The 15,630-nt window shown below is 42.3% G+C and overlaps 1 protein-coding gene across 1 annotated transcript; it reads left to right on the plus strand.

Moving 5' to 3' along the window:
* The first annotated feature begins 592 nt into the window (after nt 1-592).
* CRKL (CRK like proto-oncogene, adaptor protein) lies at nt 593-15,332 on the plus strand. The gene is made up of 3 exons (XM_082325328.1): nt 593-1,441; nt 4,855-5,317; nt 14,473-15,332. Exons 1-3 carry the CDS (start codon nt 1,128-1,130, stop codon nt 14,605-14,607), a joined length of 912 nt encoding a protein of 303 aa, XP_082181454.1. The 5' UTR covers nt 593-1,127; the 3' UTR covers nt 14,608-15,332.
* The last annotated feature ends 298 nt before the right edge of the window (nt 15,333-15,630 follow it).

The raw sequence follows: 15,630 nt of genomic DNA on the forward strand, positions 1-15,630 counted from the left end.
GCAGACCGCCTGCGGTCCGGGTGCCCGGCTGCGGGGCGTCCCGCCGAGCCCGGGGGGGCGGAGAGGGGAGGGAGGCCCCAGGCGGCCCGGGGCAGGGCGGGAGGCGCCCTGGAGGGAAGGGACGGGAGCCTCGGGGCGAAGCGGGGAAGGCCAGGGGCCGGGCAGCACCGGGGAGGATGCGCTGAGCGACGGGGAGGCGGCGGCGGCGCGACGGCGGGGCCCCCTCGGATGGCTTCAGCCCAGGGACCGGGCAGCGCCTGTGGCGAAGCGCGCCTGCAGCCCGCCAGGGCGGTGCGCGGGGAGCACGGCCCCGCTCCCCGGGGGGCTGCGGCGGCGCGGGGCCCCGCACCCGCCTGCCTCCACGGCCGGCGGGGCCGCTCACACGCACTCACCCCCCGAGCGGGCGGGCGCTGGGGCGGGTCTGAACGGCTGCAGCCGGGAGGGACCGGGCAAGGGGAGGGCGCTCCCTCCCTCGGGGCGCCAGGACGGGGCACCGCGGCCCCCGCCCGCCGCCTCCCTCGGCGCGGCCCCGGGCTCGGCCCCGCCGGCGCTGCCCTCCCCCCGCCGCGGCGCGCCTGCGCGGGGCGGTGTCTCGGAGCGCTCCTGCCGCCCGGCGCCGCCGCCATTTTGGTGCTCGGCTCCGAGAGGGGAGGGAACCGATAGGAGAAAGCGGGAGCCCGGCGCTTCTGCCTCCCCCGCCCCACCCCCGCCGGCGCCGGGGCACCGTAGCGGGCTCCCCTCGCCACCTTCCCGGGCCGCCTGTCCTTGTCAGCCGCCGCCGCTCCTCGCCACCCGCCCAGCCGGGCCCGCCGCAGGCCTGAGAGAGGCGGGAAGGATGCCCTGCACACCCCGCCGCTGAGGGAGACTCGGGGGCCCTGACCGCCGCGTCCGGCCGGCCCCACGCCAGCCGCTCCTCGGTCCTTCCTCCAGAGGCACGGAGCTTCCTTCTCCCTTATCCCCCTTTCCCTGGGCTTCCTCTCCTCTGGGCCGGGCACCAGCCGCTTCCTCCTCGCCCCCAGCCCGCTCCGCCTCCCGGGCCTCCTTGCCCAGGCCTTCCCTTCTCCGCGCCTCTTCCTCCGCCCGGGCCTTCGGGCTCTTCACCTTCCTCCCGCTCCCCGCCCGGAGCCATGTCCTCCGCCGCTCGTTTCGATTCGTCGGACCGCTCCAGCTGGTACGTGGGCCCGGTGTCGCGGGCGGAGGCGCAGACGCGGTTGCAGGGGCAGCGGCACGGCATGTTCCTGGTGCGGGACTCCTCCACCTGCCCGGGGGACTACGTCCTCTCCGTCTCCGAGAACTCCCGGGTTTCCCACTACATCATCAACTCCCTGCCCAACCGCCGCTTTAAGATCGGCGACCAGGAGTTCGAGCACCTGCCCGCCCTGCTGGAGTTCTACAAGATCCACTACCTGGACACCACCACCCTCATCGAGCCCGCGCCCAGGTGAGTGCCGCGCTCCGGGTGCTGGCTCTGGGCGCAGGGCCGTGCTGTCCGCGCTGAGAACACGGCTGTTGGCGGCCCTTGCTTGAAGCTGTTTCTAGCAGCGGTGCTGCTTAGCACTCTGGATCTCGGTGACCATTACGGGTTGCTCTTTCAGTCAAGTCATCCATATAACGCACGGGGCCTGTCCTTACAGTGTGCGTCGCGTAGGCCTATGCAAAGGTTCCGTGTACATCTCTACCACCGGCTATAATTCCCTTGCAAGAGGGTGTGGCCGTGCTTTGTGTCAACCTTTTCCACTGGCATTGTCCTTCTCTTCCTAGGATGGTTGAGAAGCTGGTTCACAAGTCGTCTCAGTGACTGAAGCACAGCCCTGAGCTTAAGTCGCCCTCTGCCCCTGCATGCACACTGATTACAATAGAACAGGCCTTTATGCGATTAGACTGCTTCACCCTGTTATTTCAGCTTTAATACATTCTAGGACAGCGTTTCCCAAACTTCTAGAGTGGCATTTCCACCCCCCAAAAACGGAAAACATTTATTTCTCACAATTTGGTTATGTCACCGTTCATCTATATCTGCATACTGCACGCACTACACTGAGAAATGCTATTCTGGGAGGATGGGAAAATGTGACTTGGCTATGAGCTCATTCTTTGTCCTGTTCCCAACACAGGACATACCTGCAACTCGCATCAGTAAACTGCTTATCAAGAACTCTAGAACATATTCCTTATTTTTCATTAATAAAGCCTTTCCCAGTGTCTTATTTCAAAGCTTTTGGGCTTCCTGGGTAGAATGAAGTGAAATAGAAGTTAGAAAAGTAGTGACACATTAAAAAAAGAAATTCAAATTGGTTTGCTTCTAAATTCTGCAGTTCAAAATCTTGCTATGTTTTGCAGATTAGCAAGTTATAGAATAACTTTGAGGTTTATAGCCACAATTTAATCTTGGCATAGGCCAGCTCTTAATGACAATCAGTAACTTGTCAAAGGTTGACAATAGCTTGTCAAGTTGGAAAAACTCAAGTGGTCAAAAAAAGTCTTTCTGTAGAGCTGCCAGGTGATGGGAGGGATGTGACGGCACTAGCTTCAAGAACTCTTAAAGTTGCTGAGAATTTTTCTGGGTAGGGATTGTGCTGTGGCTAGAGAGATGGGTAGGTGGTGGGGAAAAAAAAGCCGCTTTCAGCATTGGAGGAACGCTTACATGGAGCTGCCGAGTGTTACGTGCATGCTTCAACTTGTGGACAGTTGGGAGGGGATGAAAGTCTACACTGAAGCAATCCTTATGCTTATCTCGGTTCTCCTTGGCCTGGATGCTGTTGTGCCTTTCTGGATGTAAAAGCTTGTTCTTAACCATTGATAGCAGTGACTGACTTGGCTTTCTCAAAACACTTGAAAACTTAGCTGATTCCACTTGCTTACTTGGTATTTGTTAGGAGTCTTGTGTGAAACATTTGTGAACGTTTTAGTACCACCTTATTTTCAGGGTTTTGATTGCATATTGTTCTCTCAGCATGCAGAGACAGATGGGACCTAGCCTACTGTGAACTGACAAGCTTTTTTATAAAGCAGCAAATGGGATTGCCTAGGTGGTTTCCCTCAGCATGATTTTTGTTCTGAACTCTCTTAGAAAAATCAATGACATGGTTAATGGTTTGAAATTCTGTTTGAAGGAGACTTCCTGCTGCAGTAGGGAGGATGAGAGGTAGCATTTCCAGATTTTTTTAAAATGTATTTTTAGTTACTGGACTAGATTTAGAATAGGGGTGGACAGGTATGTGCTTCAGAACTGTTATTGCTAATCCTTATTTCTCTAGCATTTTCAGGGAACTTTGCACTCAGGTGCTTGTGCTTTTGAAGGCTGTTGATTCTTTTACTTTCATAAAGTACAGCATGAAGAGGTGGTTTTCATGGTAGGATTAAGTAGTTTGTTGCATATAGCCATACAATGCTTTTAGCTCTCGGAGAGGACATTTTAAACTTGTAAAACAGTTGAAAACTGACTGGTTTAAGCTTTCTGTTTGCTTTGTGTCAATAGTGAGCTCTGACCATCATTGCAGATGCTCCTGAGAGGTTCCCTCTCTCCCTCAGCTTTGGCTGCAGCAGGGTGTCTTAAAGCAGCGTATATCTTTCTGTTTAGGGCTTCTGGCCTATCTTGCCAAAATCATAGGGACTTGACTTCCATCTTATTTTGTAAGTAGCAAAAGAGAATTGAAGTAGGCTAATGACGTGCATTCTTGCTATCGTAGCTTAGATAATAAGTATCTGCTCTGGCCTAAATGTGTTAAAATTTCTGACAGCTGCTCTGAACAAAATGTCTAAGATTTATGATAAAAATAGATTGCAGTGAAAATAGTCTAATTTGATGAACAATGTTACATATCACAGACAACAAAGTGACTGTATTGAACAGATGATGGGCATAGTAATAAACAATGATGTGAATAAATTAAAGGTAATATTATGGTTAATAAGGCAAAGGAATATTTCTAGATGGTTAGCTTTTTCATTTCTTACTCCATTCTTAGCAGCGGATGCAAGTATTTCATATTGTCTTTTATAAAGATGTCACTTTTACATATGCAGTAAAGTACTTTGAAACTAATAATTTTTCTGTTTTAACAACCCTTTGAGTTGTAAAAATAAGATTAGGGAGCTTAATTCCATATTACTTTCCAGACAAGGAGAAAAGTGTTGTCTCTTAAAAACACAGGATCTGCCCCTCTTTTCTTAAAGAAAGGAGTTTTCAAGTATAAATGTGACTGGCTGTCCCCAAAATTCTGCATGTAAGTAGTAGGAGTCGGTTAGAAGGGTGCTGTAGTACCGATCAGAAAGACAACATTGGACTTCTAGCTTTGAGTTAGAAAACTGTAGGTGTTTATCATACCCTCCCCTTTTGTTCCCTTTTCCCCCACTATGCTCCCTCAAGTCTAGCATTTAGAGTTACTAAATTCTTTAGAAGTGGATGCTGAAGTTAAAAATGTAGATGAACAGCAGAGGATTATTTAGCTCTCCAAGAGCCCCTCCACCCCAAGTCACCCAAATAATTTTCATTTATGTATCACGACTCTCATAACTTAAGCTATAGAATTAATTTTATTCAACGCTAACATCCTCACAACAATCCAGAACAAGTGGATGAAGATTTTGCATTATTTCTCCCAATTTTCTGCATCTGTGATAGACTTTAAATTGGGTTTCTGGGGAAGCTAATTTGCGTATTTAAGTAATTACTTGAGAGCATGAGTTACTCATGAAATGCCTCACAGTGCTACCAAGCCAATACTTTTGTTACAAAGCTGAATAAGTAATTCTCCTCTAATTGGTGTTCCTACTGTAAAACTGGTACTTAACTTTGTTACTGGAAATACAAAACAATAGCTGTCGCTTATACCGAATCTTTTTTAAACTTAGGTATCCAAGTCCACCAATGGGATCTGGATCTGCCCCTGCTATGTCCACTGCAGAAGAAAACGTGGAGTATGTTCGGACTCTCTATGACTTCCCTGGCAATGATGCTGAGGATCTTCCATTCAAAAAGGGCGAGATACTGGTAATTGTAGAGAAGCCAGAAGAACAGTGGTGGAGTGCCAGAAACAAGGATGGTCGGATTGGGATGATTCCTGTTCCTTATGTAGAAAAGCTAGTCAGGTCTTCTCATGGGAAGCATGGAAACAGGAATTCCAACAGTTACGGTATTCCAGAACCTGCCCATGCTTATGCTCAGCCTCAAACCGCAAGTCCCCTTCCCTCAGTATCCAGTACACCTGGAGCAGTGATCAATCCTCTGCCATCAACACAGAATGGACCAGTCTATGCCAAAGCTATCCAAAAGAGAGTACCCTGTGCTTACGACAAGACTGCGCTGGCATTAGAGGTAAGCTTTTCCTCTGAAGTCACATGGTTTTCAATTGTTTTGCAAAATAAGAAACTAAAAATTGTTAGTGGCAAAGCTGGTGTGGATGACTTCGTATGGAGTCTGCTTATCTATGTCAAGGGACTGAGAAGTTAGGTTACATTCTTAAGAAAGATCTACAAAAATTGCTTCATCTATACCACTTCCTTTGAGAAAAGTGACCAAGTTACTTCAGGACCTCTATTTACCCTCTCTTCTTGCCCGTTCAGCAGTGCAGATATGTTAGAAGGGTAGTGGAGTGTATACATCCTGCTGTGGAAGTAAGTGCTAGTGAGAGGATGGATGATTTTGCTTCTCCACCTAATCTTGGGGAAGGAAAGAGATGTTTCATTAATCATTGCAGTATCCCAGGTTGAAAACTGGCAGTAGCATCCTTCAGAGAAAGGTAAGTATTGCTGATAAACATAGTCTTTATATCCTCAACTGTAGTATGAGATGTGCTTGAGTACCTGGGCAGAAATATATTGGAAGTACTCTAGTCCCTTTTGTTTTCAAAAGTGGGGTTTGAGAAACCGTAAGACCTAAATGGGGAGCAAGGGGGTTAGATGAAAGGCTGTAGTGTAACCTCTAAACTTGCGTTGAGCCTTTAGTAAGTTCCTGTGCTTGCCAAAGCATTTTTAATTTTATTTTTATTAGGGATGTCTTTAAGACTTTAGAGCTTTATTCTTTAAATGGTAAAGAATTCATGTTACAATTCTAGTTTAACTGGCATAAATGACGGATTGGAAGAAGTTTTTAAAGCTCTGTCCAGGACACTGAGACTATTACATTCAGATTATACTGAAGGCTAGTTAACCCGTAGTTCAGAGGTGTCTCACCTGGAAAAAGTGCTAGTCTCAAAGATGAAATTTGAGTGTGCTACAATACTTCAAGAAGCAAATGCAAGGAAACAAGCAAAGGAAGCAACAGTATTTTAGCAAGTAAGATATAGTGGTTTTAAAAATACTTTTGAACTTTCCCTGTTGCTTTTGCTCAGTTACGTTGCAAGTTGAAGCCGTTACTATAGCTGATGCTTTTGACTGAAATTTGAAAGGTTGTATTTGTGACTTCCAGTTTTTCATAATAGTTGCCCTAAGTGTTTTTCCTCCTGTATTTGTAAAACCTCTACAGGTGATTACTCTCATGGGCTAAAAATTAAATATGTATCACTGGATTTTCCTTGAGTCTTGTGAAATCTAGCAGCTTGTTATTTGTGAACAGTGTCTGAAAATTATCAGAGAGCAAAGTGTAAATTCACTGCCAACTGCCCTGTACAGAAGATTCCTGCCAAAACTACTCATGCTTCTGAAAACAAAGCAAGACAAGTGATTGATTCTGTTATGTTGTCAATGTGTCATGGAATTACTTCAGGGAACTTGCTTTGCTGCATGGCCCTCACAAATAGATTTTTCTGACTTGCTTGGAAGGATGGCCCTCACAAATAGATTTTCTGATTGCTCTTTAGTGACCTAGTTAATTCCATAATTTTAGCTACTCTAGGATACCAATAGGATTAATTCTCTGACCAACATGTAGGTTTGAATTGTTTCGAACCTTGAAATTGCTGAAGTTCTGTTGGAGAGATTCTTCTCTTCCACTGAATTCTCATCACTTATTGCCTCATGTCTGTGTCTTCCACCACTGGCACGTTTTGTCTTCCTGTGTAGTCTGTTTTCTTTGCAAGTGCACCTCAGCCACGCTGTGGCTTCTCAAGAGGCTTCAGAAGTAGAATTCTGGGAACTGATCTACGTTTTCATCAAAACCAGTGATCACAGCTTCTCCATATCTATCCATGCATAGGGAACTTAAGCAACTTCATTATAGCAATATTTTTTTTGTCGCATGTACTACTCAACAAAAAACACGCAACTTCTTTTCATGATCTTCCTTCAGATTGCCTAACGCCTGCTGGGCCCTGATGATGTATTTAATCCCAACCTTGTCGGGGCTCTACATATCACTAAATAATCTTGACCATTTGAAGCTTCTATTTTGTAAGCACTCTGAAAGTAGCTACCAGTAGGGAAAGAACAGGTTATGGGAGTGTTTGGGGGAAGAAAGTTAATGGTGTTCTTTCAGAATAATAGCATTTGACAGTACTCCACCTTAGTATAGGTGTACTCTAAATCGGTTCAGCCTGTATAGGTAGAACACTGTGTTAGTATAATTGTACAGTGCCTGATTGTGTAATCTCATTTAAACTGATAAAACAATATGAGAGCAAAATATCTGTTTGCTGGCTTTAGCTTTGTGTGGTCAGCACACAGACAGTACTTAAAAGGAAGAGAATACCATCTGTAGTAAGAAAGCTGTTGCGTAGTAATCGGCTCAACTTCCTTTTAAGTGGAGGGATGTCATTCTCCTGGATTCGGCTTGAAAACAGGACAAGCTCTCTGCTTTTTCTGTTTCACACTATTGTTTACGTAATCTGTCAGATGTTTTCTTTGGGAAAAGATAAAGATTCATAACCTGTTACAGAGCAGTTTGCTTTATAAGGAAGGTATAATTATTTTTTTAAATTTCTCACATGAAAAATGTAACTTGTAAAACAAGTGAATATTCTACTGAAAAATTTGAAACAAGACCTGTTGGATAATGATGGAGCACTTAACTTTTAAATAGTATTTAAAGTGTGACAGTTTAAGGGCAACTACAATGTTGTTCCTGTAAGGATACTAGTTAATATGGCATTTATTACAATTTGGACCTTGCCGGGCTAAAATTATTTAGCATTCATATTGGTATTGTTGAAGTGACTAATGTTGACTTAGTCCTACTGCATTATATGCTCTACTTTTATTCTCTAAAATAAAAAATAGTAATCTGTTTATAGGCTAAAATAAAAGTTTTCAGTATAGCTACTATCTCAAAGCGTACAGGTGGTATACAGATAATTTTGGGCATCTCCCTGCACCAGTGAACAATTAGTAAAGCCTATGATTAATTAAATGTATTTCTAAGATTTACATATACGGTTGTCAGTTGAGTTAGTTACCTTGGCAGTTCAGATTTAATGTTTTTAATGAAATGATTGAAGTCTGCAGCTTCTCACTGCAACTAACTAACTTTACTACTAATGTGTGTAGTATTTCCACAGATACTGCATAAAAAAAACAAACAAACCACAAAAAAACCCCAAACCAACCCCAAAACCAACCACCCAGATCTGCTCCTTTACTTGTGTGCTTCTAGCCAAGAAGCAATTTCCTTCCCTTCTGGTGCTCCAGAGGAAGGAATATGAAGGACAGGGCTACCATGTCCTGTATTTATTGGGACTAGGACTCTGCATTACAGGGGTAGGTACTGCTGTTCTTCAATCCTGCTTTCCTTTGGGAAGGCTAGGAGGGCAATCCTGTGTTCAAAGGTTACACAGGATAGCACTTGAAGGAGGTGCTGAGTTTTGTAAGAGCAGAGATTCTTTGGCACTGTTAACATGATACAGAGCAGCAAAGTCTACCTTACAAGTTTCTCCGCATTTAATAACCTGTAGGTCTATAGCCAGCCTGTTAACAACAACATGCCAGTGAAGCCTTGTTTAAACTGGCATGCTCTAACCCGCACGTGAAGCGTATGCAGTGCCCAGCAGACTAAGACCTGGTACGTTTTACCTTGTAGGAGCTTCTCTCTTGGTAGTTGGGTACTTCTCGTTTGGATCCAAAGTAGCTGATTGATCGCTGACTTCTACACAAAGTTCATTATGTCCAGCATAGTCAGTAGATAAACTAATGGTGGATAATTCCCTTAAAATCAGTGAGCTGTTTAAAGGTTGATTCAGGACGTGAACAGCAAATTCCAAATTCACTTATGAAGTGGAATGAAATGGCGTAAGGAACCAGAAGATGGGAGGCCTGGAGCAGCCACTAGACTTCTGTCTGCCACATGTTTAAAAAATGGTTCTTAAATATACTGCAAACACTGTAATAAGTGTCATAGACCATTTTGAAGGCAGTAGTAGTTCTGGACTTCATCTCCAGACTTAACATGACAGTGTTATGGAATCTGAAGATTTTTTTTTTTAAAAAAAAACCAAGAGCTTCATTATATTTTTATAGCAAATTTTTATCGTAATGATGGCTTTTTCTAGACCTGTGCCAGCATTATAGTATTAAGTAGTTTATCTGTTCGTGATCTGTCAGGCATATACATGTATGTTTGCTAGTACAGAGTTAACCTGTCACTGAAATATTTTGGTGAAATAAATACCCATTCACCATAATTATATAACTGACTTACAATATTCCTCTTGAGCTTGTTACAATTAGGTTACAGTTAACTTTTTTCCTGTTCAAAGGAAAGTTGAGACAAGTAGGCCAAAATGTGCTAGTAGTAGAACTTTCTTAATTAGGAAATTAGGCTACTTCTTTCACTAGACAACAAGCATTGTGCTTTTCTTAAGCCAAGGAAACTTAGTATTGCTGTGTTAAACATTAAAATGCATCTAACCCACAAGGTCTAGATTTTAAGCAAAATATTGAGCCTATACTTGTGTGAAGTGGTGATCGGGGAGCTTCAGTTCTGATAACTACTGAATTGAAAGTGACATTGGCAGCAGGATTCCTGTTTCTGTGCTGACACGCACCAAATTTTCAGTATGCTACCTTTGGAAATACAACTGACAATTACTTCAGAGATTTCGTGTGCAATCTTGATCTTCGTAACTTCCTTTTCCAGTCACAGTTATTGATGGTTCCCATCACGATAGTGCTGAGTGCCTCACAATTTAATATACGTTGACCCTCAGCGCTGTTTGCAGAGTTTGTTTTTGGATGAAACTGAAAGCAACATGGATAACCTAGACAAGATCCTGTGCTACAGTGAGATTCAGTATGGCTCAGGAATGATGGTCTATGGGAGTTCTTTGCTCTCCAAATTCTGTACAATCGTGACAGCTGGCTTAATCAGCTGGAGACAGGCTACCATCATTTAATGAAAAGCAGCACTTTATATGTGCTATTGCAACCCCAACTCTGGCAATTGTCCTAGCTATACTTGAAATGCAAAATTCTGTTGTTTTACTCTGTTCCTAGATGAGGCTAGATTAATTGCATCTAGGACTTCAACATTTCTGTGCTGTCCTTTGACCTGCTTTCATGTCTCAAGAATGGTTGAAGGTCTGTCCTCTGAACTACTTGATTCTCTGGTTTGGGCATCAACTATTATTCTTCTGGCACACAACATCAGAAGTTGCGGATAATTAAGCTGTGCTTTCAGCCTGTTGGTTTCCTGAATCTTCCAGTATGTAAAGCATCGGCTACTTCAGTGTCACTTTGTCCTGTTTGCAGCGCTACTGAACTCTGCCTCTTGTGTGGCTCAGGTTTATACCTTTTGGGGACGCTGGGATATCAAGTAATTTCTTAGTATTGAGCCTTGTTTATTCTTCTCCAGAACAGGCAGCTGGTCTGAACAATTGTTTCGTTTTTGGTACTAATGCTAGTGTTACCAAAGAAGGTGAGTTGTAACACTAATTAGGATAATGACTGAGATTCAACACCCTGTAAATTCCAGAGAGCAATATGTTTTCTATCGCTCTTGACCCAGTGGGCTAAAATGATGATTTAGAGTCTTAATGCATTTTTATCTCCTTAAACTTATATTACAGAACTCTATCAGCCATAAAGCTATTAACATACAATTGTTGGAATAGCTGTGAAACACGTTGAATTGGTTGACTGTGTGACTAAAATGGCATGCAGGAAACCACCTGCAGCGTATGACTCAGCTTCAAATGGGAGACAGGTATGGAAGAGTCTAGAGCGAATGAAGTAACCTTTCTGACTGGCATGTTCCACAGCTTGTGTTTCCCCAGGGCTTTGAATTCATGCTGTAACAGGGACATAATGAAAGGATGCTATCTAAAACACCTTTTGATTTTTATCGTTTGGGTGGAACCAAATGGCTGCATTTCAGAACAGCAGTTGATACTTCCATCCAGTGATGCTGGCATGCTTCACAAGTGAAGTAACTTATCGGAGAGATGCTGAGACTAAGGAAGCATTATCCTAATTTATAGATAAGGGCTGAGCTGTCTGGAGTAATACAGGAAGTTTGTGGCAGAGATGAGAATAGAACCAGGTCTCCTGACTCTGCCCTGTGCCTAATCATAAGACAATCCTTCTGACTGGCTTAACACATTCTCTGAAAAAAATAGCGTGTGAAATAATTTTAGTGGGAGATCACACCTCAGCTGACCACATTATAGATGCTTTAAAAAGCATTTACCAAATATTGCTTTTAGTTAGTACTTTGGGGAAGAATTACACAGAGGGACTGCTTGACCAGATTCTTCTAGACATTGTCAAAATGGAATTCTTTAACATAAGATCCACAAATTATTCTATCATGACATCAAGGTTCCTTCTCCAAAAATCTTGTTTCAACATGCTGTTTCATTTAATCTTCTTAGGGGAACTGCATTTTTTTAATAATAGCACAAGAGGATATTCAGAAGCTCTCATTAAAAAAAACTCAAAAAATAATATGAAATTATTGCAAATCATTGTACTATTCCAGTGGTTCTTGGCATATGGGAGTCTTTTTTGAGTAGCTTTTGTCAGCCAGCACTCTTTAATGGCAAATACTGATTTGTAGCAACTTTGCCCACCCAGTAGTCTAAATAGCATTTTACATTGCTAATCTCTATGGCAGTTTGTTGCAAGGCAATAGATTTATATTGTAAATACTTTTTTTTTTTTTCACTCAGCTGAAGCAAGACTTCCAAACCTATTCACGTTGTAGAAATCATTCAGAGTCAAATTGAAGGATATCTTTTTCTAAAGCTTCAAAATGAATAATGGATTGATCTCTACAGCACGTGAGCAGAATTAAGTTGTCAAACTCTCATAAAATACAGGTCTATGGTTTTGATCCAGCATACTACAGATTTTTTTTTCTTCCATGAATAAGATTAAAGTGTTTGAGAGTGGATTGGTTTTATGGTGTGGTGCAAATGCGGTTTCTTCCTAGGTTTTAACTGTTGTGATGTTGGCTGCGTCTTCTTGAATTTGGGTCTAAAACGTGGAACTTGGATCTGTCTTCAAGGGTTATTTAAATCTAGCAGTGTAACGCTGAGTATTTATAGATGTTATCAGCCTTTTCCTAAAGAGACATTTGTTAAGTTCCTGTTTAGGTCATCTTGTTACTATTTAAAGCTTTCCCTAGCCTTTCTATTCAGCAAGAAGTCTGACAAATTGTGCTTTATAGCAAATACCCAATTAAAGCATGCCGCAGTAGTCCGTGAAGAGTTGAAAACCAATCAGATCAATGCTATATGTATGTGCTAACTCTCATGGGCAGTGTATAACTACTGAACAGTATATACTGGCTTCATGTTTGAGTTTAGGAACAGCATAAGAAAAGATGTCCATTTAAGAAAGTAACATGGTCTCAGTTATATCCCAAGAACTTACGGGAGTGCAGAGGGTTTTCTCCTCTCTTAAAAGCACAAGATTACAATTGTTCCAAGTGTGACAGTCTCGAATTTGGGGAGGGTAGACGGCACACGGACAACCCAAGTAGTGGAGAAAAAGGAGAGGGGGTGGAGCAACACATTTTGCTTAAATGTCTCATTTCGTTCTAATATGCAACATAAAGCTTAAATCTCTTAAGAAGAGTTTCAAAGGTTGAGAAATTTTATTTTAAGATATGTAACACTGAGTGACTGCCAAGGAGTTTATTATAGTATCTTAAACTTCACTTGAGGATTCTTGCTTCTGAGTGATCTTCAAAAAATATCTATTGGAGTGGTAACTGGTTTAGACAGGCTTCAGATCATCTAGTGACATGCACACTGTTCTGTAAACTCAGGCTGTTTTTCTTTAACAGAAAATACACAGGTGTCACCTGAAAAGTTTTAAACTAAGGCCCTTGGACAAGGTCCTTAAACTACCTGCATCTGTTCTAAGTTTTAATACTATTTAGATAATACAGACAAATTGTTATATATAGTGCATCAGGACTAAAATCTAGTTTTTCCTTAAATAAGAAAACCAGAGCTAGTTACCTTTGGCTTTTACAGAAGTGGCTTGGTAATTGAGACTCAGCTACAAAGAGCCTGGACCTAGCTGGGGGAAGAAACTTACGATCTGTTGGCCATTCGTCATAGGCTGCTTCTACTTTTTGTGAGATTAGTTATTGGCAGCTAATGTCACGTTTCTAATATTTACTATAGTTACCACATAGAGTAAATTAAGTAAACAGGAAGGGAGGTGTAAAGTTAGAGAGCTGCTGCAACAGACCACACGTTCAGCTATTCTGAAGCACTTAAGGGAGAAATGACTATTTAGCAAGTCTTAAACACTACTTGTCAAATTGGCTATTTTGCTTTGTAAATTATCCCAATCCAAATTAAATGCAGGCATTGAACAATGATAAGAGTATAACTTATCATTATTTGGGCTGATGTTTCTTACTTGATCATAGTTTAGCTTTTCTCATCTTTCACTGCCAAATAGGAAGAGACAGTTATGGTAGGAAAGGCCTGACGTGTCATCGTTCCTGTTTCAAATTCTTTGGCTCAAAGTAGAGGTGAAAATAACAAATAAAGCTAGAATCTCTACATCTAATACTTAAAAAAAGAGATTGCTTTTGCCTGCTTCAGAAGTGCACCATTACTTTAGAAACTACAGAAGCTTCTTAGACTGTGATAGTCAGAACTAGAACTTCAAGCAGAGGTTTCTTTGCCATAGGAATCTCTCTCTGAAAAACTAAATTTCTTTTGAAATAAGCCAGCTGATGCTAAAACCAGTAGGAGTACTGTGCTCTTTTGAATGGATGTTGCATCTCATTACTGATGGTAGATTTCGTGGTGTTAATTTATATCTAAACTGAATATATTGTTGCATGAAGTTGCAAGCTTTGCTATAGGAAAAGGCATAGTTCAGCAATTCATCTGAATATGTACATACACATATAGTTGAGTCTGAAAAAGAGTGCAGACAACACTATTGTGTTTAGCAGCAAAATGTTGTTATTTCAGTGAAGTAAAGGTAACTTTTCTTTTCAGTTGAACCTTATGCCAAGAAGAGGGTGGAGGTTTTTTCCCTACAGAGGGCTTGTATTTGTTGTTCCTCTTCATTTGATTTGTATTTGTATCAGAGGTGAGATTCCTATGTGTGATAACTTTTTTTTTAATTCTGCAGGTTGGAGACATTGTGAAGGTTACAAGGATGAATATAAACGGTCAGTGGGAAGGAGAAGTCAACGGTCGAAAAGGGCTCTTCCCATTCACGCATGTCAAAATATTTGACCCTCAAAACCCGGATGAGAACGAATGATTCCCTCTGCCTGATTTACACTGCTGCTTCATTTTCCTGGCTATCATTAGCATTGTTTGAGGTGGGAGGATGACTTAATGGCGCATTGCTAGCATTGCTGATTTTCCAGCTTGATGCAGTTTGATGGTTCTTTTAACATACATCTGGAATATACAACTGAAGTCACTGCCTGACCTTCATACCATAGTGGCGTCATCCAGAATTTAGTTTCACTTTTAAAACTATTGGGCCATAAGCTGGAGAAGACTGAACTGGTATATAGCGGAGAAGGATGGGAAGAAAACCTTTCCTGGAGACTTCCATGGACTTTTTCTGGCTTGCTCAGTAGGAAGAGCCCTAATCTTAGATCAAACATGCAACTTGTGCATTACTGTCCAACAAAAAGCAACAACAAAAATGCAATTTTAGGACTGAAGAAGACTTAGTTTTAAGAGAACCTGTCCTAGGTAGTACATTTAAAATGATGGTCTCTTTAAAGGACAATAATTGAAGCTTATGTATTCTAAGCAGTTGTATTAGAAGCTGCTCTTTTCTGTTAACTCTTAAGCTTATTGTTGACCTTCCTGAAACAGTGTGTGCTAAATGCAAATAACCATTGATTGAGCTGCATTGAAGCTGAGGCATTTATTTATAAGGAAACTTAGGAGAGGTTGATACTTGTAAGCTGTTTTTAAGGCATTTCTGTCAATTTTTGCAAGCACTAACTGTAGGAAGTGAGCTTTAAAGGGAAACACTTTGGCCTGGTCTACATACAGCTCTTCTGCAGTGTGGAAAGTGTAGTTTTACTGGCATAGAAGTGCTTGTCACCAAGCTGTTACTTGGTAGACAGATTGATGAGATTGCCATGGTGTGGAGAGGTAGGAGAGGAATGGGAGAGAAGACCTTGGTAAATACTGATAAAATCCTCTTATTTAAACATACACCTTTTATACCCATTTCTCTACAGGCTCCCTTATCTCTCCAAAGTTTCCTAGCTATGCCAGCCCCAGCTTGCTGAAAGCTCCTTTTCAAACACAGTACCTT

This window comes from Platalea leucorodia, assembly GCF_965183815.1.
Source record: "Platalea leucorodia genome assembly, chromosome: 12".
Lineage (NCBI taxonomy): Eukaryota > Metazoa > Chordata > Aves > Pelecaniformes > Threskiornithidae > Platalea > Platalea leucorodia.

Excerpts from the sequence above, each read along its gene's own strand:
- CRKL (XM_082325328.1), top strand. The coding sequence starts at position 1,128 with ATGTCCTCCGCCGCTCGTTTCGATTCGTCGGACCGCTCCAGCTGGTAC. Across the intron at positions 1,442-4,854 it reads CTCATCGAGCCCGCGCCCAG|GTATCCAAGTCCACCAATGG; the intron begins GTGAGTGCCGCG and ends TTTTAAACTTAG. Across the intron at positions 5,318-14,472 it reads AGACTGCGCTGGCATTAGAG|GTTGGAGACATTGTGAAGGT; the intron begins GTAAGCTTTTCC and ends TTAATTCTGCAG.